This window comes from Phascolarctos cinereus, unplaced genomic scaffold (assembly GCF_003287225.1).
Source record: "Phascolarctos cinereus isolate Bilbo 61053 unplaced genomic scaffold, phaCin_HiC Scaffold_5;HRSCAF=322, whole genome shotgun sequence".
NCBI lineage: Eukaryota > Metazoa > Chordata > Mammalia > Diprotodontia > Phascolarctidae > Phascolarctos > Phascolarctos cinereus.
The window spans coordinates 123,457,425-123,481,171 of NW_027555958.1; the positions used below are offsets into that span (position 1 = coordinate 123,457,425).

The 23,747-nt window shown below is 37.7% G+C and overlaps 1 protein-coding gene and 1 pseudogene across 6 annotated transcripts in view; one reads left to right on the forward strand and one right to left on the reverse strand.

Annotated features, from left to right (window-relative positions):
- Positions 1–23,747, reverse strand: part of LOC110208895 (putative E3 ubiquitin-protein ligase TRIML1 pseudogene) — a 37,198-nt pseudogene that overhangs the window by 9,641 nt on the left and 3,810 nt on the right. The window contains exon 1 of one of the 3 annotated variants that reach the window (XR_013486942.1): positions 15,281–15,358. The exons of 1 other annotated variant lie outside the window; for it this stretch is intronic. The product of XR_013486942.1 is annotated as a putative E3 ubiquitin-protein ligase TRIML1 pseudogene, transcript variant X3 (transcript). Of the gene's footprint in view, positions 1–11,525; positions 11,604–15,280; positions 15,359–23,747 lie in introns of those variants that run through there. One more of the 3 variants, XR_013486941.1, reaches the window with a different exon arrangement.
- On the forward strand, positions 41–23,311 carry LOC110208893 (vascular non-inflammatory molecule 3-like). Of its 3 annotated transcripts, XM_078155125.1 has the most exons (9): positions 69–158; positions 748–853; positions 6,846–7,076; positions 7,477–7,607; positions 15,883–16,075; positions 17,608–17,899; positions 19,470–19,843; positions 21,222–21,395; positions 22,946–23,311. In XM_078155125.1, the coding sequence occupies exons 2-9, from the start codon at positions 755–757 to the stop codon at positions 23,057–23,059; spliced, it is 1,608 nt and encodes a 535-aa protein (XP_078011251.1). In that variant the 5' UTR covers positions 69–158; positions 748–754; the 3' UTR covers positions 23,060–23,311. The 3 variants fall into 3 exon arrangements, with proteins under 3 accessions (XP_020842745.1, XP_078011251.1, XP_020842746.1); XM_020987086.2 differs by lacking the exon at positions 748–853 and having other exon boundaries at positions 41–158; XM_020987087.2 differs by lacking the exons at positions 69–158; positions 748–853 and adding an exon at positions 3,219–3,362.

Sequence of the window (23,747 nt, forward strand, 5' to 3'; positions counted from 1 at the left end):
ACACACGTACACAGTGTGATACAAAGACACTCACCCAGCTCGAGCGGAATGAAGATGTGTACTGTGGAAATAAACGTGGTGGAAGTAAATGCTCCAAGTAAGAGTTTGAACAGCGAAAGTTTTGTACCTTAAAAATGGGCTTGGTTGAGAACAGAAAGGTAAGTGACGGCAAATGTGGGAGAGGGCATTTCTAATCAGACCTAGATGTAGTTGGGAAATTTTCTGGGCTCAGATTGGGGGTGGGGGAGGTGCGAGAAGAGGGGAAGGGAAGTTTCCTTATGGTGATCAGAAATTGGGTGAGGGTTATTTATTTATTTATTTATTTGATTTTTGACAATAAGAGACTCCAGGGATGGGTATGGCTTGAAGCCATTGCAGTTGGCCAATAGTCTCATCCAATTAGGAGCCTCAATCATTTAATTGCTTGACATAAAATTAGAATGAATCAGGACAGTAGAAAAGTAAAAGCTGTCTGTCGCTGCTTATATGTTTATGAGATTAGGACCACTTAGCCTAAATGACTCCATATTGCAGTCATTATAACTACATCATCAAACAATTCAAAAACCACAATGATCTTTCTTTTTTTCTTCCTCTTTTTCTCCCTCCCTTCTTTTCTTTTTCTTTTCTTTTTCTTCTTTTGCTCTTTCTTTCTTTCTTTCTTTCTTTCTTTCTTTCTTTCTTTCTCTTTCTTTCTTTCTCCCTCCCTCTTTCTTTTCTTCTGCCTTCCTTTCTTTTCTTCTGCAGAAATGGAATGAATAATGAGTTTACTAATCACCTCGATTTTCTTGAGCTCCCTTATTATCCAGAAGAGGCTGACATAACATGGGAATCAAAACCAGCCAAACGGGAGGTAATGAGTATTGCTCAAGTTTGACATACTAGTGATTCTTTGCCATGTCCACTAGGTGAACTCAGAACACTTTTACTGTGCCAGCTCAGACTGATTCATACCTGCCTGAAATGGACAGAGCTTGCACAAACATTCTGGTTCCGGGTACTCTGCATTCTTCTTATTGCCATACCTCCCTTTGTTGTAAAACCATATAAACCACACTCTCTAAACCCCCAATCTTTAGAGAAGCAGACTGGATTCTGCCTGTGCATGTGTGCTGTACTAGCTCAATAAATACTTCTGGTTTTAGTACTTGAACTGTGCAATTGTTCCCTTTGTTCAGGTGGATACTGTGTCTCAATTTATCAAATTGCCAATTAATCACTTCCTTTTTTCCTTCCTTCCTTCCTTCCTTCCTTCCTTCCTTCCTTCCTTCCTTCCTTCCTTCCTTCCTTCCTTTCTTCCTTCCTTCCTTCCTTCCCTCCTTCCTTCCTTACCACTATCACTATTCTTTGGGATCTGCTTTCTTCATTCTATGCCTACAGAAGATACTAACATGCTGTTCCAATATAAAAGTATGACAAGTATCTGGATATTTTCATACTTCTCTCTCTCTCTTTTTTTTTTAAACTGAGGGAATCGGGGCTAAGTGACTTGCCCAGGGTCACACAGCTAGTAAGTATCATGTGTCTGAGGCCGTATTTGAACCTAGGTCCTCCTGACTCCAAGGGAGGAGCTCTATCTATTGTGCCACCTAGCCGCCCCTATACTTCTCTTCAGTTTTAATTAAGCAGATTAGAGAATTAAAGCTAGAAAGAACCTTACTGGACCAACCCCCTCATTTCACAAGTGAGGAAAAAGGTTGGTAAAGGTGAAATAACTTGCTTGATGGGATCCAGTAAGTAGCAGAGCTAGAATTTGACAATAATTTTAGTGTTCTTTCTATTGCAAACATACCTCCTTCCTATTTTCTCTCAAGTCCCCAAAACACTTATGTGTCCTTTTACTTTATTTTCTGCATTAAAGTTTGCTTTAGAAAGAGCTCTGGTTTTGAGACTCAAAAGACCTGGGTTTGAATCCTGACTCTGCTCTTCACAATTCGTATGATCTTGGGCAAGTCATTTAACTTCTCTCAGTTTCTTCATTGGACAAGATCATCTCTAGGGTCCCTGCTATCTCTTAAATTCTATTATTCTGCTTCATTCATTTTCCTGAAGCTTTGATTTTAAATAAAAAATATTTGCCTTCACTTCTGGATTTAATAAGCAAAAGTAGACTAGGACAACACACTGAGATCAGGAGATATGATTGTTTCTGCAGGCAGCGCAATTCTGGGAGAGTGAACAGGAGTCCACTGCCCCCAGATCAGTGTGATATAGCAAAAAGAGCACCTGCTTCAAATTCTGGCTGTCCTACTGTCTGCCTATAGATTCTTAGGCAACAAACATGAGGGGGTCCAAATTAGGGGATCATTCTTAGATAATCTCTATGGCTCTCCCTAGATCTTAATCTTTTAGTCATTATTTTTTTTAACCATTCTCCCTCAATATTTTAAATTCCCTATCATTAGAATTTCCTGTTTCTTTCCTTTCTCCCCTTTGCATTTTACTGAGTGAAGAAAGAGGTTTCTAAGAAGCTCTAGATTAAAGAGGAAATGTTCCCTGGGAGGGGTAGCTCAAACAGCTTCTCTTATTATTTTACTTTTGATTAGTTTATTAGATTTACAGAGCTCTTCCAAAGGTGTCATCATCTGTTCTATGGCTTCCATGTTCCTGGTGCTCCTCTAGCTATTACTTCCTTACATGAGGAAGCATGTATTGACATCCTGACAGAGAGGTGATATATGACCCTAGCCTGCTTCTAATAACACTCTGCATTCCCTGCTGGACATTTCAACCTGCGTGAACATAAATCAGCAATGTAATTGTAGTATTCATACACATACAAATGAAAGGAAAACATAGGAATTCTTACCAAATTATAATCTCCCTTAGAATAGAAGTTTTGGTCTTTATTTCTCCTTCAGTGCCTGGTACAGTCCTCTGTACATTGTAGGTATTAGACATATAAATGTTTAATAAGGAGGAGCTAGTTGAACTCAATTTGTTCTCTACCTCTGCCTCGGGTCCACTTCTGTGTAAATGAACTAAATAATAAATTAACATTCCTGCAGGTAAATGATTACTAAAATATCACTTACTATAGCATAAGACATTGACAAACTAGTGTCCTTCAGACAAAGTTCATATCCAGCAGGTTGAGGTCAATGGTACAAAGTTCAGAAATTCTGACAGGAGTGTGGAGTAAATATTTAAACCCTTTTCATGCTTTGAATTTGCCTTTGTGGCACCACATATCTCACAGGCCAAAGAACTCTTGCTTGGCAGTAAAATATTAGCAAGAGCGAAAGACAAGGAGTTGATTAGGGCAGCTAGGCGGTTCACTAGATAGATCCCTGATCCTGAAGTCTGGAAGACCTGAGTTCCAAATCTGGCCTCAGACATTGACTAGCTGTGTGTAACCCTGGGTAAGTCTTGATTTCATTATCTGTAAAAATGGGGGTAATAATATTACCTACCTCTAGGGATGTTATGAAGATCAAAGAAGTAACCAAACTTGATAGGCAACAATTTCTTCAGGGTGGGACTAGGGGAAAAAAACCCACAGGGGAATTCCCACTTGTTTACTATTGTTTCTAATCAGAAACTCCTGAGTTTGATTAAAAGATTTAACTGACTAGATGCTCCAGGCCAGCAGATTACCTTGCTTCCAGAAAAAAAGGTGATGTTTTATCATGGAGGTAACATAATTGAACTTACACTTCAGGAAAATCACTCTAGCAGCTGAATGGAAGACGGGCTGGAGTAAGGAGAGACTTGAAGCAGGCAGAGCAACCAGCAGGCTACTATAATAGTCTTGGCATGCTAAGACGAGGGCTTGCACAAGGATAGTGGTAATATCAGAAGAAAGAAAGGGGTATATTTGAAAGCTGTTACATAGGTAGAATCAAGAGGCCTAGGCAATAGGTTGCATATGAGCGTTTAGAGAGTGAAGAGTGCAAGATAATGTCTAGTTACAAGCCTGGGTGATTAGGACAATGGTAGTGTTCTCAAAATAATAGGGAAGTTTGGAAGCAGGGAGGGTTTAGGAAAAAGGACAATGAGTTTTGTTTCAGACTTGTTGAGTTGAAGATGTCTACTGGACATTCAGTTGGATATGTCTTAAAGGCATTTGGAGATGCGAGACTGGAAGGTTGGGGCAGGATAGGTTTTTCTGAGAATCATCAGCATAGAGATATTGATTAAATCCATGGGAGCTAATGAGATCATCAAGTGAAGTAGTATAGAGAGAGAAGGGAAGATTGCCCAGGAAAGAACCCTGTGGGACACCTATAGTTAGAGGGCATGATCTAGATGAGGATCAAGCAAAGGAGACTGAGAAGGAGTACTCAGGTAGGAGGAGAACCAAGAGAGAGTGGTGCCCCAGAAACCTAGAGAGAAGAGGAGGAAAGGATGTTCAACAGTGTCAGTGGTTGCAAAGAGGTCAAGGAGATTGATGTTTGAGAAGAGGCCATGGGCTTTGGAAACTAAGAGATCACTAGTAACTTTGGAGAGAAGTTTTAGTGGAATGATGTTAGAAGCCATATAGTTAGGGGTTAAGAAGAGATTGAGAGGAGAGAAAATGACATCCAATGTAGATGGCCTTTTCAAGGAGTTTTGCCATAAAAGGCAGAGGAGATATAGGACTATAGTTAGTGGCAAAGGATCAAGTGAGAGTTTTTTGAGGATGAGGGAGACATGGGCATGTTTATAGGCCATAGGCAAGGAGCCTGTAGACAGGAAGAGACTGAAGTGATAGAATGGGGATAACAAAGGGCACAATATGTTAGAGGAGATGTGATGGAATGGGATCATTTGTGCAGGTAGAGGGGTTTGACCTGATAAGGAGTAGGGCTACCACTTCATATGAGACAGGAATGAAGGAGGAGATAGTGGCAGGAGACATCTGAGTGATAAGAGAAAGAAGGGAGAAGAGGGAACTCTTGGTGAATGGCTTCATTGTTTTCCATAAAATATGAGGCAAGGTTCTCAGCTAAGAAGATGAAGAGAGAGGAAATCACGGGAAGTTTTAGAAGAGGTGAAAACCTGTAGAAGAGCTGCTGTGGAGAGTGGGATGGTGAGTTGATAAGAAAAGTATAATATGATTGTTTAGCAGCAGTGAGGGCACAGTTGAGGTTTTGTAACATAAAATTTTAGTGGACCCAGTCAGAACAGCTGTGTAACTTTCTCCATCTTCATTCAGCAACATGTAGATAGGATCAAAGTCTGTGAATAGTGGAGTGATCCAAGGCTGCAGCTTGGCAGGGCACAATCAACAATATAAAAGAGCCAGAGACTCAAGAAAAGAGGATGGTGCAGAGTTGAACTGTTTCACCACAGGGTCAAGATGGTAAAAAAAGGAGAGAGTGGCCAGTGTAGGGATGATGGCCTGAGAGAACTGAGGGGTCAAGAGATTGAATGCATAGAAGAGTTTGGTATAGGAAGGTAGGGGGAGATGTAGAAAGCCAATACATTATGGTCAGATATAGAGATTTCAGAGTTCTTAAACATGGAGGTAGTTCATTTGTGGGTGATGGAAAGATCAAGACTATGACCGTTCTTGTGTGGTTGAGGTGTTATACAGGAGTACACCATGGGAAGTGAGTTGATTGAGGAACTGAATGGTTAAAGTGTCTGAAGGAGCAATGATATGTATGTTGAAATTCTTTAGTATAAGGCCAGAGAGTTGGAGAGGAAGAAAGGTTGTGAGCCAGGTATGGAACTCATTGAGGAATGAACTTGCTTCTAATATATAGCAAGAATAGAAGTACTGATATTTCTTTCCAGCTCCTAGGAGACATACCTTCCTCTATACCACTTCAGTTACTAGTGAAAGTGGGTTCAGATTTAATGTAGTTTCTAGATAACATTGGTTCCAGCAAGTTCATGTCCAAAGGTGGCATTGCTACTAGATAAGTCCTTTCTCGGATAGCATTGGGAGGAGTGTGGAAGATTGTTCCTCTTTCTTTGGACCTTGATGCTGACTGGGCTAGCTACAAAACTCATCATGGACTCATGTCCTGGACTTCCTTGACCTCTGGTGATTTGCTTTCCTGACCTTTTAAAGCTAACAAGGTTCTAGTTATCTTCTTTACCTAAAATGAAAACAAAGAAAACAAATTCTGAGAAAAATTAACTATGGCCTATGTGTCACCAGGCACATGTTAGTCTTAAATAGGGCTCTTCTCCCCTTACAGAATTGTCTCTCTTCTCTCACCTTCAGAACACCATTAGCAGGAAGGAGTCAACAGGAATCACACAAAGAGGGGAAATCCAACCCAGAAACAGAGAATAGGCCAAATAATGCCTTTTGAGTATACCTCTAGTTCCAGCTAAACAGCCTCTGCCAATCAATTACAATTACTATGTGGTTAGCAGACCAGAACTAGTTACTTATTGTCTACATAAACTTCACCATCTTTCCAAGCATTTCAAATACACATCATCACGCCTCTCCTAGATGTAAGCTCCCTAGTCTCATCAACATGGGGCATCACTTCAGTAGTTCTCTGAGTAATTCTTAAGGCCTGCTCGGTGGCCAGTCCTTCATTACATAAGTTTGTAACTAATATACAGAAGATGAATACAAAGTGATCTTAGAAGGCAGAATACTAGCAACGAGGGGAATAGGGGAGGAGGGAGAGTAGATAAATAATAATTTACTAGGAATTCATAATAAATATGAATTGGCTTCATTACTTCCCCTTTAATAGTTCTGATTTGGGCTTGCAAAAATTTAAAAACATAATATTATGTGTACTACCTAATTCTCTCTACTTCTTTTATTGTCTTGCACAACCTTCTTTGGATTGCATAATGTATTTACTGACATACCCACTAGCTGACAGTGACACACTGTGTAGCTATTTTCCCATGTATAAGTACTCAGGCATTCCTGCTCTCTATTTCAGAGACACTCAATCTCAGCCATGGTTACTTCTTGCTTTCCTATCTGTGTGATGGCTTTGGCAGCCTGTGTCCTCCATGCTGGTGCCATAGATACGTTCATTGCCGCTGTATATGAACATGCTGTTATACTGCCAAATAGGACAGAAACACCTGTTTCCCAGGACGATGCCCTGATGTTGATGAACAAGAACTTGGATATTTTGGAGAAAGCAATCAAACTGGCTGCTGAGAAGGTATGGTTTCTTGATGGGCAAGATGTTGGGGCATAAAGAAGTTGAAGGGCTATGTGCTTTTGTTTATATTGAGAAACTGCTTTGGTTTTTACCTGATGTGGTAGAGATAGAAAGAATGTTGAATTGATAATCAGAGGGTTTTGGGTTAAAATCCAGACTCTATCATTGGGAAAGTCATTTAACATCTTGGGACTATTCTGGTTTTTGAGAAGGTTGGATCAAGTGATCCTTTGTAGAGATTTGAACCCAACTTTGATTCTTGAGAACTGGGTTTGAGTTCTCCAATTAACAGTCTATATAACCTAGGACAAATCATTGACTCTCTAGGCCTCTGCCTTTTTCTTATGATGAACTGTATATTTCTGTATCTAACATTCTATAATTCCATTTTTTTGAGCAGGGTGCAAAAATTATTGTAACTCCTGAAGATGGAATTTATGGCTGGGCTTTCACAAGGGAAACCATTTACCCCTACCTAGAAGACATCCCAGACCCTCAAGTGAACTGGATTCCATGCACTGAACCAAGCAGGTATTTTAATTATTGTTACTGTCTATATAAAGAAGATAGGGTTCTGTAAAAATGTACAGTATCTTTAAAGTGAATTTATTAATTATAGTTATACTGGAAGACCTGGGTTCAAGTCTTGCCTCTGACACTTATTGGCTATGTGACTCTGTCCTAGTCATTGAACATCTCCATGCCCCCAGCAACTAAGACTATAAGACCATAAGTATATGCCAATCTGTGCTAGTAGAGGGAGTCTTTTAACTGGGAGTTCCTTATACTGTAGTAATCACAGGTCCAGTACCATTCCAAAATATTTATATGTAATAAATTATAAATGAAAGAGAGAAAGTATGGTATACTAGATGGAAAGGTATCATTGGAATCAGAAAGACTTGGTTTTGTCCTGCTGCTGACTCATACTAGCAGAATGCCCATGGAACATTTAACACTACTCTCTCTAACCCCGTACCCAAGCAGTTCCCTAACTTTGTTACAGATGAGTTGAGATGCTGGAATCTATACCAGTGGACTCCATACCTATCATTGGTTCACTCCACCAATGAAACATAGTTCCAAACCCTCAAAAAATTAATTTAAAATATGCAAAATCTGTAATATCTGTGTAATAGGATGCTGCAATCCCTATGTATCACAAGATGGAGTAGCTTTCTTCTTCCAGAATTCACCAAAAATATAGACCCTGAAAGCCAAGTTCAAAATATATTACCACACTGGTGAACTCTAAAATAGCTTCTACTTGAATCTTTCACTTCCATAGCAGTGCTGTCTGGGCTGGGAGTTTAAGAAAACAGGCTTTATCACACGAGAGCTTGCAGCCACAGTGAATGGGAACCCTCCTTACAGTTCCAGCGCAAAAAAAGAGTGTTTGTGGTCACTCATAGAGCAGAGCACAAGCCAGGAGAGTAGTAAACACCCTTCTCCTTGTAACATACCACCTTGAACTATGCCCAAAGGGCTATAAAAATGTGCATACCCTGTGACCCAGCAATAGCACTTCTAGGGCTGTATCCCAAAGAGATCACAAAAATAGGAAAAGGACCCACATGTACAAAAATATTTACAGCAGCTCTTTTTGTGGTGGCCAAGAATTGGAAATTGAGGGGATGCTTATCAATTGGAGAATGGCTAAACAAGTTGTGGTATATGAATATGATGGAATACTATTGTGCTATAAGAAATGATGAGCAAGCAGACTTTAGAAAAACCTGGGAAGACTTGTATGAACTGATGCTAAGTGAAGTGAGCAGAACCAGAAGAGTATTGTACATAGTAACAGCCATGTTGTACGATGACTAACTTTGATAGACTTAGCTCTTCTCAGCAATGCAAGGATCTAAAAGTCTCCAAAAAGTATCATGATGGAAAATGCTATCCACATCTATAGAAGGAACTATTGAGCTTGAATGCAGGTCAAAGCATATTATTTACTCTTTTATTTCCTTCTGTTTTGTTTTGTTTCTTCTTTCTTGTGGCTCCTTCTAGTGGTTTTAATTCTTCTTTACAACATGACTAATGTGAAAATATGTTTAATAGGAATGTGTATGGAAAGCCTATATCAGATTGCATGCTGTCTTGGGGAGAGAAGTTGGGAGGGAGGGGGAGAAAATTTAAAACTCAAAAGCATATGGAAGTGAAAGTTGAAAACTAAAAATAAATTAATATTTTAAAAAAGAAAGAAATAAAAGAGATGGAGATGGATAGCAAAGGGGAGAGTATGGCTCTAAAGTATTTGAGGAGGGAAGGGTGGAGGGAGGCAACGTTTGTATTTTTTTCTTGCTATGTCTTTGAAATACGTGTCCCTTTTGTAAAAACCAAACAAAACAAATACCATCTTGGAAGAACTGAAAACTTACAGGTCCTTAGAAGTATCTCTGAAAATAGCTACATAAAACACCTGAAGCTTGAGACAGTGTGCCCTCCACCCTGCAACCAGAGTCCTACTTTAACAAAGAGTTAAAAGCCAAGTAATAGGCTTAGAATATGAGCAAACAACAGAAAAATTCTGACCATAGAAAGTTACTGCAGTGACAAAGAATATCAAAACACTCAAAAGACAATAACAAAGTCAAAGCTCCTATATCCAAAGCCTCCAAAAAAAATATTAATTGGTCTCAGGCCATGGAAGAGCTTAAAAAGGATTCTGAAAATCAAGTAAGAGAGGTAGAGGAAAATTTGGGAAAAGAAATGAGAGTGAGGCAAGAAAATAATGAAAAGTGAGTCAACAGCTTGGTAAAGGACAAACATACACACAAACTGAAGAAAATAACACCTTAAAATCAGACTAGGACAAATGATAAAAGAGGAAAAGAATGCCTTAAAAAGCAGAATTGGCCAAATGGAAGAGGCACAAAAATTCACTGAAGAAAAAGTTCCATAAAAAGTAGAATTGGCCAAATGGAAAAGTAGGTACCAAAGCTCACTGACAAAAATAATTCATTAAAAATTAGAATTGAGCAAATGGGAGCTAATGACTTTATGCAAAATCAAGAAACTGTAAAACAAAACCAAAAGAATACAAAAAAAGTGAACATAATGTGAAAGATCTCATTGTCCAACTGACCTGGACAATAGATCCAGGAGAAATAATTGGAAAAAAAATTGTACTACCTGAAAGCCATGATCAGAAAAAGAGCCTAGACCTCATCTTTCAAGAACTTATCAAAGATAACTGCCTCCAAATTCTAAAACCAGAGGATAAAATAGAAATTGAAAGAGTCTAGCAATCACTTCGTGAAAGAGATCCCAAAAGGAAAACTCCCAGGAATATAGCCAAATTCCAGAGCTCCAAGGTCAAAGAGAAAATATTGCAAGTAGTCAGAAAGAAACAATTCAAGTATCATGGAGGCACAGTCAGGATAAGACAAGATTTAGCAGCTTTTACAGTAAAGGATCCAAGGGCTTGGAATATGATATTCCAGAGGACAAAGGAGCTAGGGTTATAACCAAGAATCACCGACTGAACAAAACTGACTATAATCCTTCGGGGGGAAAATGGACATTCAGTGAAATAGAGGACTTTCAAGCATTCTTGATGAAAAGACCAGAGCTGAACAGAAAATGTGACTATCAAATACAAGACTCAAAAGAAGCATAAAAAGGTAAACAGGAAAAGGAAATTAGAAGGGACTTAATAAGGTTAAATTGTTTACATTCCTACATGGAAAGATGATACTTGTAACTCATAAGAAGGACGTTCTCATTATTAGGATACATAGAAGGAATATACATACACACATACACACACACACACACACACACATATATACATACAGATATAAAAATATACACATATACATATATGTATGTGTGTCTATAGATATACATGTTATGTATATATGTATATAGATCAGTTCACAACTCCACCAACAGTGCATTAATGCCTCTATATCTGTCTATATAGATATGTCTATCTATCTATCTATCTATTTAGATATAGCTATATCTACATATATTTGTGTGTGTATGTGTGTACACACACACAGAGGGCACAGGTGTGAGTTGAATATGAAGGGATGATACTGAAAAACATAAAATGCCAAACCAAATGAAAATCAAAGTCTAGAACTACCAACAGGGGAGAGATTCAGTGATAGTTGCATAACCTTAACCCTCTGTGTTGGCCTCTGAACATAAAATTCACTGGCCGTTGCAATTTTGTTTTCCAGACTAAGTTGCAATGACAGTACTCAGCTGATTGTTGGAGCCTTTCCCAGTGCAGAAAGCAGGCACTGTATACTTTAGCCATGATTCAAGAGGACTCATGGTCCTGAATTTTTCTCATTTCCCCTAACTTGATAACGCAGAAAGCTGATATGACTGATATAACTGAATGCTGATAATAATTATCTACAATTATATAAGGTATTAACAGTAACAAAGCATTTACTTATGTTATTTCATTAGATCATCAAAACAAACCTGTGAGGTAAGCAATACAAGTGTTATTATCCTCATTTTATAGATGAAAAAATGGACAAAGAGTGAAGGGAATTTTCTATAGTCACACCCATGTAAGTGAAAGAGCCAGGATATGAATCCAAGTCTTCTGACTCAAAATCCAATTCTCTTGCTACATCATTCTGTGCATTATTTAATCTGAAAGAGAAAGGTAGGAGGGAGATTTGATTAAGAGGTGAGAGAGGAATGTACTGGGAGAAAGGGAAAGGGTGAGGTATAAGGGCATAGATTATCTCACATAAAAGAGGCAAGAAAAAGATTTTACAGTGGAGGAGAAGAGTGGCGAGATGAGGGGGAGTGAGCGAACCTTACTCTCATCAGAGTTGGCTCATCATAACTCCTTCAGAGTTGTCTTGGATCATTGTATTGCTGAGAATAGCCAAGTCATTCACATCTGATCATCTTACAATATTGTTGTTACTTTGTACGTAGTACATTTCACTTTGCATCAGGCCATGCAACCCTCCAGTTTTTTCTCAGAGCACCCCATTTCCTATAATACAGTAGTATTCCGTTATAATCACATACCACAATTTGTTCAGCCATCACTCCCCAAACGATGGCCATCTCCTCAATTTCCAATTCTTTTCCCTCAGAAAGAGCTGTTATAAATACTTTTTCCTTTTTCCTTTTTATCTCTTTTGACATACAGACCTAGTAGTGGTCTTGCTATATCAAAGGATCTACATGGTTTTATGGCCTTTTGGGCATAGTTCCAAATTGCTCTACAGAATGGTTGGATCAGTTCACAGCTCCATCAACAGTGCATTAATGCCTCATTTTTTCTCCTACATGCCCTCCACCATTAGTAATTTTCCATTTCTGTCCTATTAGCCAATCTAATAGGTATGAGATAGTGTACCTCAGAATTGTTTTAATTTGCATTTGTCCTATCAATAGTAAGTTAGAGCATTTTTTCATGTGGCTATAGATAGCTTTGGTTACTTTATCTGAAAACTGTTCATATCTTTTGATCATTTATCAACTGGGGAATGGCTCTTATTTTTATAAATTTGACTCAGTTCTTCATATGTTTAAGAATAAGGCCTTTATCAAAGAAACTTGCTTCAAAAACTCTTTTTTCCACAGTTAATATTGCTTACTGTATTTCCCTCGATCCTATTTCCCCTCTCTGTTCATTTTATTCTCTGTCTCCTTTCACCTTATTCCTCCTCAAAAGTGTTTTGCTTCTGACTACCACCTCCCCCAATCTGCCCTCTCTTCTATCACCTACCATTCTCTTATTCTCTTCCCTTCCTACTTTCCTATAGGGTAAGCTAGATTTCTATACCCAACTGAGTGTATATATTATGCCCTCATCTTCTCATGTCTAGACTATTATAATAGCCTGCTGGTTGTTCTGCCTGCTTCAAGTTTCTCCCTACTCCAGCCTATCTTCCATTCAGCTACCAGAGTGATTTTCCTAAAGCGAGAGTTCAACTAGGTTATCCCCACAACATAATATCACCTGTTTCTGGGAACAAGGTAATCTGCTGGCCTGGAGCATCTAGGCAGTTAAACTAAAGGATTGCATTATAAAGAAGAATTACTGTATAAAGAATGCTATACAACTCTTCCTAAGTTCTAATGAGAAGAGCTTATTTAGGGAAAAAATAGTGTTCAAAGAAGGATTTAAAGGTAGCTTGGAGTAGAGGAAAAAATGCTAGAGTTCAAATTTTGGCCTTAATGTCGACTACTTGAGAGTCCTTCGGCATGTCACCTAAATTCTCTGAAATGTTTTCTCATTTGCAAAATGAATGAGGCAGGTTTGAAGGCATCTTCCCATTCTAAATCTACTAAATATCTTTTAAGTAAGGACCAGAGGACTCAAGAGGGGCAAAGCAAAATTTCAGAGTCAGAAGGAAATTAATTAGTGATCATGTTGTCCAAGACTCCCCTCTACAACATATCTGCCAGAAATGATTCAGCTTTAATATGTATCTAAGTGTAAAGCAACATGGTGCAGTGGACAGAGTTTTGGACTTCAAGTCAGGAAAACCTGGGTTCAAATCCTGTCTCAGATACCTACTAGGAAAGTCAGTTGCCCTTTTTGAGCTTCATTCTCATCTGTAAAATGAGGGAATGAATCTTAGGGGGCCTTTTGCCTTCCCTTCCAGCTCTTAATCTATTGTGATCTGATGGTCCTTAGAAGGAAGCAGTAATTACAAAGTGCTTCATCAAGAGAAAGTTATGCCAGAATTGCCTTATTATTATTTTGAAACTAGATTGATAGATCAGGAGAGTACTCTGAATATAACTTACAAAGATTTTAGCAAAGCTTTTGACAAAGCAATTCTTGTGGAAGGATAGACAGATGTGGGCTAAAGGGTAGTAGTACCATTAGATGGATTTGAAGATGATTGAATGGCTGGACTCAAAGAGTAGTTATTAATAGTTTAATGTTAGCTTGAAAAAGAGGTCTTTTATCGTGTTTCTCAGGGATATGTTAATATTCAACAATTGATAAACAGTTATTAACTACTATGTACCAGGTACTGTACTAAGGGGTGGGGATACAAATATGAAAAAAGAAAGATAGTTCCTGCCCTCAAGGTGCTTACAATCTAATGGGGGAAAGACTACACGTGGAAGGAAGTTGAAAAGATCATGGAGGGGAGTGGATGGCGTGGGACATGAAAGCATGATAGAGAAATTAGAAAGTGAGAAAAGTAGTACATCCAGGACATGTGTTTAATATCCTGTTCCGTTCAATACTTTTATCAATGATTTGGATAAAGGCATAGATGGAATAATTATCATTCAGATAGTTTAAAGCTGTGAGATATAGCTATTATATTGTCAGGATACTAAAATATCTTGACAGTTTAGAGCACTGGGATTAATTTAATAAGGTTAATTTTTTAAAAATGATTTTTTTATCATAAACTTAAATAGCAATGAACATGACAATATGGAATTTAGTAAAGATCAGTGTAAAGTTTTGCATTAGGATTAAAAAAAATCAACTTCACAAGTATAAAATGGGGGAATAATGGCTAGACAGAAGTTTTGCTGAAATAAAATCTGGGAGTTTTAATGAATTACAACCTTTCAAGCAATCAGCATCATGATGGGCAGCACAAAACCCCCCAAAACCTAATGTTCTCTTATGCTACAATAAGAGAGGGGTTCAGAATTAGAGAGGAAAAAAACACTTAGGGGGTACATGATATGGCTGCCTTTAAATTTTTGAAGGTCTGTCATATGGAAAAGAATTATTAAATTGACTTTGCTTGGACCAGAGGACAGAATTGGGAGCAACAGGTGGAAGATGTGAAGGTGCAGATTTAGGATGGATGTCAGAAAAGACTTCCAAACAATTAGAACTCTTAAAAAATGAAATGTGTCAGGAGGAAGGAGGCTGTACCTCACTGGATACCTTCAAGTTGGATGACTAATTAATGGGTATGTGATAGAAGAGAATGTTGTTCAAGAAGTTGGATTGTGTGTTCTCTGAGGTCCCCTTTACCTCTCAGATTCATCACTCTATGATAATAGCTTATTGATTTTTAGAGGGGTTTGGGAGAAAGCTCAAGCAAGTCACTACTTTCACTCTGCCATCTTGGCACCCCCCAACCCCAGCTTATTGATTTTTAAGAGAATTGGGGCCATAATGAAGAGGGATGATCTGGGGCATTTATGCTATTTTGCTAGATCTTAGATCAGCACAAAATGAATCAGAACAAAAACATTTAACTTGGACCAACATCATGTACCTATTCTGTGATAAAGCCAGGACTAGAATTCAAGTTTCAGGCCTTCCAATCTCCCTCTGGCTCTCACCAGAATACAAGGCTTTCGTAGTGATGATGGCTATGAAGAACAATTTATTCTGTTTCCTGGTCTTCTAACCTGTAATACATGATGCAAATTTGATTTGTAGGTTTTGGACAGATTATTTAGACATGAAAAAAAAATACTTTCAACTCTGTACCATAGCTGAAATTCCAGACCTTACCTTTGGTTGCCTGCATGGTCCATAGTAAGAGAAAATGCTGTTTATCTTTTCACCTAAAAAAACAAACAGACTAACACATTTCATTTCAGTTCTACCTGGTTACTCTCCACTGTATCACTCTTGGGTTATTAAAGTAGATTATAATTAGTGGAAAGGTAAGTGTCAATAAGAGCTTTTAGGATAGTTTTCATATTATCATGGATTTAGAGTTGGAAGGCTCTGAGAGAGGTTGTGATGTATTTTCCAATATATTCTCCACTAACTTAGGTGACTCTTAGGTTGTTAAGCTATAATACTTTGCATTCAGGATCACCAAACAATTATTTATAGAAACACCTGTTGAATTCAAACTTGAACTAGATTTGGCCGTGCACCAGTGCAAACAAGACTCAGCTGCTTGGCCAGAAAGAACTCTATCTATGTAGTGGCAAATATGGGAGACAAGAAAGAATGTGATGCCAATGACTCCAAGTGCCCACCAGATGGCCGGTACCAATACAACACTGATGTGGTGTTTGATTCGGAAGGGAAACTGGTGGCCCGATACCATAAGGTGAGGAGTAATTTTGTACAGCAAAATAATGAACATTCATTTCTTATTGATTAAATTCCATATTTGAAAGAGATAAAGGTTAAACTCTGTATAGCATCATGCAAGGGCTCTGATTATTGATAAGAAAGAATCTGGGAGATACTTAAATTGGGTTTAATAATAGGATTTCTGGGCTTTTTGTAACCTATGGAAAGGAAATAGAACTACTGTACTACATAGGACACCCCATCCAATAGCTTTAAGACAGTATAACCCAAAGTGAAAACCAGCCAATCTCTGCATTATTCAGACTTCCCCTCCCCTAAAAAAAAATCTCAGGTGTTGATTAAAAGAAGGACTTATTGACTGAAATCAGTCTTATTGACTGTCAGTGTTGGCTTTCTGATTGGCATAAGCATAGTAAAGCACTAGCATTAATGCTATCTTCATGCTTCTTATAGTAGACAGTGCTTTATAATGAGGAAACATGAAGAGTAAAGGGAACCAGTTAGCTTCACAAAATTCTAACTCGCTTTTTCCATGCCAGGAGCAAACTTTGTAAAATCAATTTGAGGCAAACTCCATAAAATGTGTACCTGGGAGAAACAGCATGAAAACATGATCAAATCAGTTTTGAATACAAATTCAATTTTGAATTGGGAGACAAAGGCCCTAAGACACAACAAGACCACTCTACTTTTTGATATTGGGTGAAGGGGAGGAGTTTCCCTGTCAGAAGAGTCATGTAATCTGGTCACTTCCTATTTTAAGTAATAATTCTCGCAAATTTTATACTAAATGCAGTGGTTTCTAAGCTTCTAAAGGAGCGTAAATGCTGTCAGTACCCTCTAGTCTTTAGCATACTGGGCCAAAGACTTGATTGCCTAGCCTGGGGGAGGGGAGCTAGGGCCTCGAGGCCACATGTGGCCCTCTATAAGTCCTCAAGTGAGGCCCTTTGAATAAATAAATCCAAACTTCTCAGAACAAATTCCTTAAATAAAAGGATTTGTTCTATAAGACTTGGACTCAGTCAAAAGGCCACACTCAAGGGCCTAGAAGGCCACATGTAGCACCCCTGGGCCCTAGACTCAGTTGCTAGACTAAAGAGTAATGAAATTTAAGATTTGAACATGAACAACTTTGAAGAGGAATGAAATAAATGGTTGGACCTATGCTTGCCTTGTCAACTGGGGGCAGGATGGATTGAAATAGGGATACACTTGAGTCAGGGAGACTAAGCAGAAGGCTACTGCAATAATCCAGGTATAAAGTGGTGAGGGCCTTCAGTGTGGAGGCAGTGTGAATGGAGAGAAGGGGACTTACACAAGAGACATAGGTGGAAATGTCTGTGTAAGATAAAGATATAAGAGATAAAGGTAGAAGGGCTGAAATTCATATAGACAGGGGAAATACCAGGTAAAATTTCCTCACATTAGTGTACATCAGCTTTATGAAACTCTCTTGACCCATGTATGAAGGAAGCATTCATATATTGAATGCATACATATTTAGTAGATTGCTTCTAATTGTCTTTTTCTCCCTTTCATTACTAGTACAATCTCTTTCTAACTGAAGTGCAGTTCAACTTCCCTGAAGATCCATCGTATGTGACCTTTGATACACCCTTTGGAAAGTTTGGCATTTTCACTTGCTTTGACATATTGTATTATGATCCTGCTGTAGTCTTGGTGGATAAATTCCAAGTGGACAGCATACTATTCCTCACAGGCTGGATGAACACTTTGCCCCTCTTGTCTGCTGTTCCATTCCATTCATCCTGGGCTAGGGGCATGAGAATCAATGTCCTTGCAGCAAATCTTCACAACACCAGCATGCACATGACAGGTAATTTAAGATCTTTCTTATTTCATTCCCTAATACTCAACCATTAACTTTTCAGACTTGTTAACTCTACTGATTATAGCATTTATGCTTTGTAACAATTTATGCTTAGGCAATGAAGGATTCCTCCATCAGATGAGGGAATTTAAGCTCATCAAAATTAAACAATTTGCTCGAAGCCATAGGATAACTAATATTTTCATGCCAGATTATTTTCTAGTCTTTTGCTTAAACTTTTTTAAAAAATTACGATAAGTTATGATTAAAATAACTAGCAAGTTATCAACATAGTGAATAATATCTGTCTAGTACTGTATAATGCATTCAATATACTTAGATGGAAAAGGTTCTGGGTAGGAATGAGTCCCACCTCTACCATTAACTACTTACATAATCTTGGGGAGGTATCAATCCTTAGCTTCTTCATCTTTAAAATGAGGAGAATAATACTTGTGCTATCTATTTCTTATCTCAGGGTTGTTAACATGGATTCAATGAGAGATATTCTAGCGCTTACTAAATCATAAAGTGCTATGTAAATAAAATAACTCATGCTTTTTCATATATTATTCCAATTCTTGAAGGATTAGTGGCTTTATCTATGCTATTACTCCCTTTAGTAATGTAAATAGCAACTCTCTTATGTGTATTCTAATCCTGGTATCTTCCATATGTATTGTTCCCATTAGAATGTGAGTTCTTTCAGAGCAGGGATTTTACATTTCTATTTCACCGTATTTAGCATAGTACTTTGTACATAGTAAGTGCTTAATAAATGTTTCATTCATTCATTCATTCATTCATCAGCAGTTTCAGTTGAACCAAACTTCTAGTGTTAAGGCACTCTTTATTTAACTAGATTGGTCCTTGGATAACAGACATACCATAAAATGACTATTATAAACTAGAATTTTCTCCAAAGTCCCTATACTGACCCTGTTTCTTTTTCCAGTTTTTAATAGCTCACAATTCTACAGTGCTTTAAAATGTAGAATGCACTTTCCACACTGCTGTGTGATCCTTGGCAAGTCATTTAATCCTTATGTGCTTTAACATTTCCTTAGGACTTCTCTATGCAGTCCCAGGTTGTGATGTGCATTGGCAGAGTGAGTTCTCACTCTGGGAAGTCATGGATATCATATCAAGAATTCCTGTATTCTTAACAATTCAAATATGAGAATGCTATTCAGGGACTTTGCTAACTTTATTTAAAGAGCTAGACAAATATCAGCTATCACTAGTTGTAGCAGTAGATAATGATACTAATGGTTATACGATTAGTAGAAATAGTATCCCCATTTTATAGAGGAAGAAATATAACACTCATGTTAAATGAGTTGCTTAGGGCTACAACAGCTGCTATCAATACTAGGCCTCAAATCTTCTTCTGACCGTAAGACCAATGCTCTTTTCATGAAGAATTTTTAATGATGTAATAATTTTAGATTTTATTCCTTAAATTCAACTGGGAGACACTTAGCACTCTGAATTTGTGGCAACTTTAAAATAAACCCAAGGATGAAATCAAGTTGTGTTTTGTTTTTAATAAAAATGTGTTTTTTTCTATCCTAAGGAAGTGGAATCTATGCCCCAGAGGCAGTTAAAGTTTATTACTATGACATGGAAACAGAAAGTGGCCAGCTATTGCTATCAGAACTGAAGTCACGGCCCCGAATTTCTTCCAACTACCCTACAGTGGTAGATTGGAGTGCCTATGCCAAAAGTGTCAAGCCATCCATTTCTGATCAGCCAAGCTTCCCTGGAATTCTCTTTTTTGATGAATTTACCTTCATTGAACTTACTAAAGATGTAGGAAATTACACGGTTTGCCAGAAAGACCTCTGCTGTCACTTGAGCTACAAGATGTCTGAGAAAAGAACTGATGAAGTCTATGTACTAGGGGCTTTTGATGGCCTTCACACTGTTGAAGGGGGATATTATTTACAGGTGATATTACTTTTAAAAATATCTGGAATGGATTTTGTTTTGACTAGATTATCTTCATTCTATAGAGCATATTACATATTTTTAAAAGTGTGCTGAATTTAATGAACAAAAGAAAATTTCTACACATAAAGTAGAACAGAAAAAGAGAACTGTATATGAAACTTTTTTTATAATGAACATTTTGCTTTTTTAAAAAATATCTAATAAATTCAACATGTAAGTCTCAAAACTGTCCTGCCTATCTGCTTTCTTCTGAAATTCCTTTTGTTCTCTTCTGTTCATTAAAAAATGTTTCAATGATTCCCCTATATTTCTTTTTCTTCTTTTTTAATTTGGGCAACATTATTGACAACTTCTTTCCCAAACCTGCTCTGCCCCATAAGGAAAGGAAGAAAAATAATCATTGTAGCAAATAAGCATAGTCAAACAAAACAAATCCATACATTTGCTATATCCAAGAATATGCGTCTCATTCTGCACCTTGATTCCATCATCCTTCTGTCAGAAGGGGGATAACATGCTTCATAATTAGTCTTCTGGAATCATTAGGGGTCATTTGAATGATCAGAGTCCTTAAGTTTTGCAAAGTTGATTGTCTTTGGCAGTATTGTTAGAGGATAAATAATGATAATGGTTGAATAAGTTCACAACTCCACCAACAATGCATTAGTGTTCCAATTTTCCCACATCTTCTCCAACATTTATCATTTTCTTGTTTTGTCACGTTAGCCAATCTGATAGGTGTGAGGTGGTACCTTAGAGTTGTTTTAATTTGCATTTCTCTAATTAATAGTGACAAAATGAACCAACTTACAGTACCAATATACCTAGCTTCCTACAGCCCTTCCCAATTCTCTCTCTCTCTCTCGTCTCTCTCTCCCCCAACATGATAAGCGTGAGGTGGAACATTGGAATTGTTTAATCCACATTTCTCTAATTATTTAACATTTAGAACATCTTTAATATGCTTGTTGATATCTTAGATATTTACCTTTGAAAACTGCCTTTGACCATTTATTTATTGGGGACTGGCTATCATTCATGTATATTTGAGTCAGTCCCTTATGTATCTTAGACCGGAGACCTTCATCAGAAAAAAACTGGAAGGATTCTCTCACCCTTCCCCCCAATCCACACCAATTAACGATTTTCTTCTAATTTAAACTGCATTGGTTTGTTTGTACAAAAACTTTTCAACTTTATGTAATCAGGAGTCTCCATTTGTTTTCTGTGCTCCTTTCTATCCCTTGTCTAGTCATAAATTCTTTCCCTATCCATATCCAAGGAAGATATTTTCTTCTTTGCTTCTCTAATTTGTTTATAATATGCTCTTCTAAATTTTTATCATTCTCTAACAGTTTTATCTTTTCCCACCCAGATATGTACATTATTGAAGTGCCAAACAACTGACTTAAAAACCTGTGGCACACCAATTGGATCAGCTTTCACCAAATTTGAAGCATTATCCCTCAGTGGTACATTCCATACCTCATATGTCTTCCCTCAGTTAACGCTAAGTGGAACTCAACTTGCATCTGAACAACACTATGAGGTAGGATGGTGGTTTGAATATTTATGAATAATAACAAGTCATCTATGCTGTGTTTTAAAGTGTGCAAAGCATACTTTTTTTCAATAGAACCTCATAACAACTCTGTATGATAGGCACTACAGGTATTATTTTACATGCCAGGAAACTGAAGCTTGATAAGGTTAAGCAACTTAACCACGGTCAAGTAGTTCTTTAGTACCAAATGTAAGATCAAGACCCATGTCTTCCTGAATTTAGGTCCAACACTACATCCACTATGTCATGTTGCTTCCAAGATGGTTGATGTGTTTCTTTGAGCAGAGTAGTAACAGGATGGGATTAGTGTAGAGAAGGAGATATGATTCTAAGTTGTTAAGGCATCATTTTACTTTCATTTAGTACCCCATACTTTTGGAGTCATGGTTCTTATAATCAAAGGAGAATGTTGAAACCATTTGGATTGGATGGTAGTATGATGTAGCTGAGGTCCTGGTTAGTCTCTGGTGAGATATACAGAATTTGTAGAACTTGGTGGGTGGAGGGCAAAAAGGAGAGAAATCTCAGAAATCCTTTAATACCACCCTTTCATTGCACAGATCTGGAAACTGAGTTAAAGAGACTATAAGTGGCACAGATCTAGTTGTGGAAGACATTGGCATTCAGGTTTCTTGTATCTGCCCAGGTCAATGTTCTTCCCACTATATCATTGCTCCTACATATTACAGTTATGTGGTTGTCCGCATTTCCAAATTCATGAAAGTTGTGATAAGGAACAGAAAGAAGTTAGAAGTTAGAAAGAAGTTAGAAAGAAGAAAGAAGTGGAAAGTAATGTTTTCTTAATCTTGGGTGTGGAGGGCTACTTGAATATCCAATCACTTTCCAAGACTTAACACTTCCAACTCCATTTCTCTTACTTCTGTCCTCTTCTTGCCACTCATATGACTACTACCTTAATTCAGGTCATCACCACCCTGTGGTGGGAGTGTTAGCAAACATAAATTACCAGGCTAGAGGACTGGTCTGAACCAGGCCTAGACCAAAACATATAACTTTCCCGAACTATTTCAACAGTCTGCTAATTGATAATCTTGCTTCTTCTTCTGTTCTCTTTCTAATCCATCCTCCACATATGTACCAAAATAATCTTTCTGGAGCACAGGGTTGACCATGTTACTCCCTTCCTCAAGAATCTTAAGTGGTTCTTTATTATTTCTATGATGTAACTCAAGCTCCTCAGCTTGGCATTTAAAACCCAGTGTAATCTAGGTCCAGTATGCCTTTCCAGACTTACTTCCCAGTCGCATACTCTATCTTAGGGCCAAACTATCCTACTTACAATTCTGGGGATGTCTCCTCTACATATCTCTGCAAAAGCTGCGCCTTATTTCAGAAATGTGCTCTTTCCTCTCTACCCCTTAGTATTATTAACTTTGACTTCTTTAGCTTGGTTTGGAAATAAGTGACACAAGGCTGGAAATTATGGTAGATTTTTTTAACTAGATAATTTCATTTTTATTAGAAATTAAATCTTATGTCATAATTGACCCATTGTCTTTATTTTCTTTAACTAGGTATTGAGTGATGGTCGGCTGGAGAGCAGTGGTGTTCCATTGCCCGTTTTAGTGATGGCGTTATGTGGGAGAGTATATGAGAAGGACCCACCTCCCTTGACCAGGACAGGGTGATCACCCTTGACACATACTTTACAAGAGGTAGTGTAGAAAGAATAAAGAGCTAGGAAATGGCTTGGCTTCTAATTGCTATTGGTTTCTAATTAGCTACCAACTATAGGAACTTGGACAAGTCACACACATACAAACACACACATATGCATACATATATTGCTTGGGTCCATTTGGATATGGATTTCTTGTTGTTTATGTGGCAAGAACATTTCATTTTTCAAGACAATTGAGATAAAATATATATTGATTAAACACTCGATAGAATGCTTTTTGATTTATAACTTATTAGACTTATGTATCTGGGAATTCTAGAGTTAAACATATTAAATTAAAATTGAGATTGTATCATGAGTAGTAATGAGTTCAAATCCCAATGCAGATACTTAACTAGCTGTGGGACTTTGGGCATATCATTTTAATTCTCTTACCCTAAGTCTCTTCATCTGTAAAATGGAGTATGTAATAATAACTCTTAATCAGTCCATAAACATTTATTAAGCACCTACTACGTGCTAGGTACAAGGTTGTTGTGAGTATCAAATGAGATAACATATGCATACTGCTTTGAAAATCTTAGCTCACTTTATAAATGCTATTATGGCCAATTTTGATTTTTTCCAGGCCCACAGAAGGTAGAATTTAGGAGAGATGTCCTACTAACTGTCTTTTTTTTAGGAAGAACCTGACA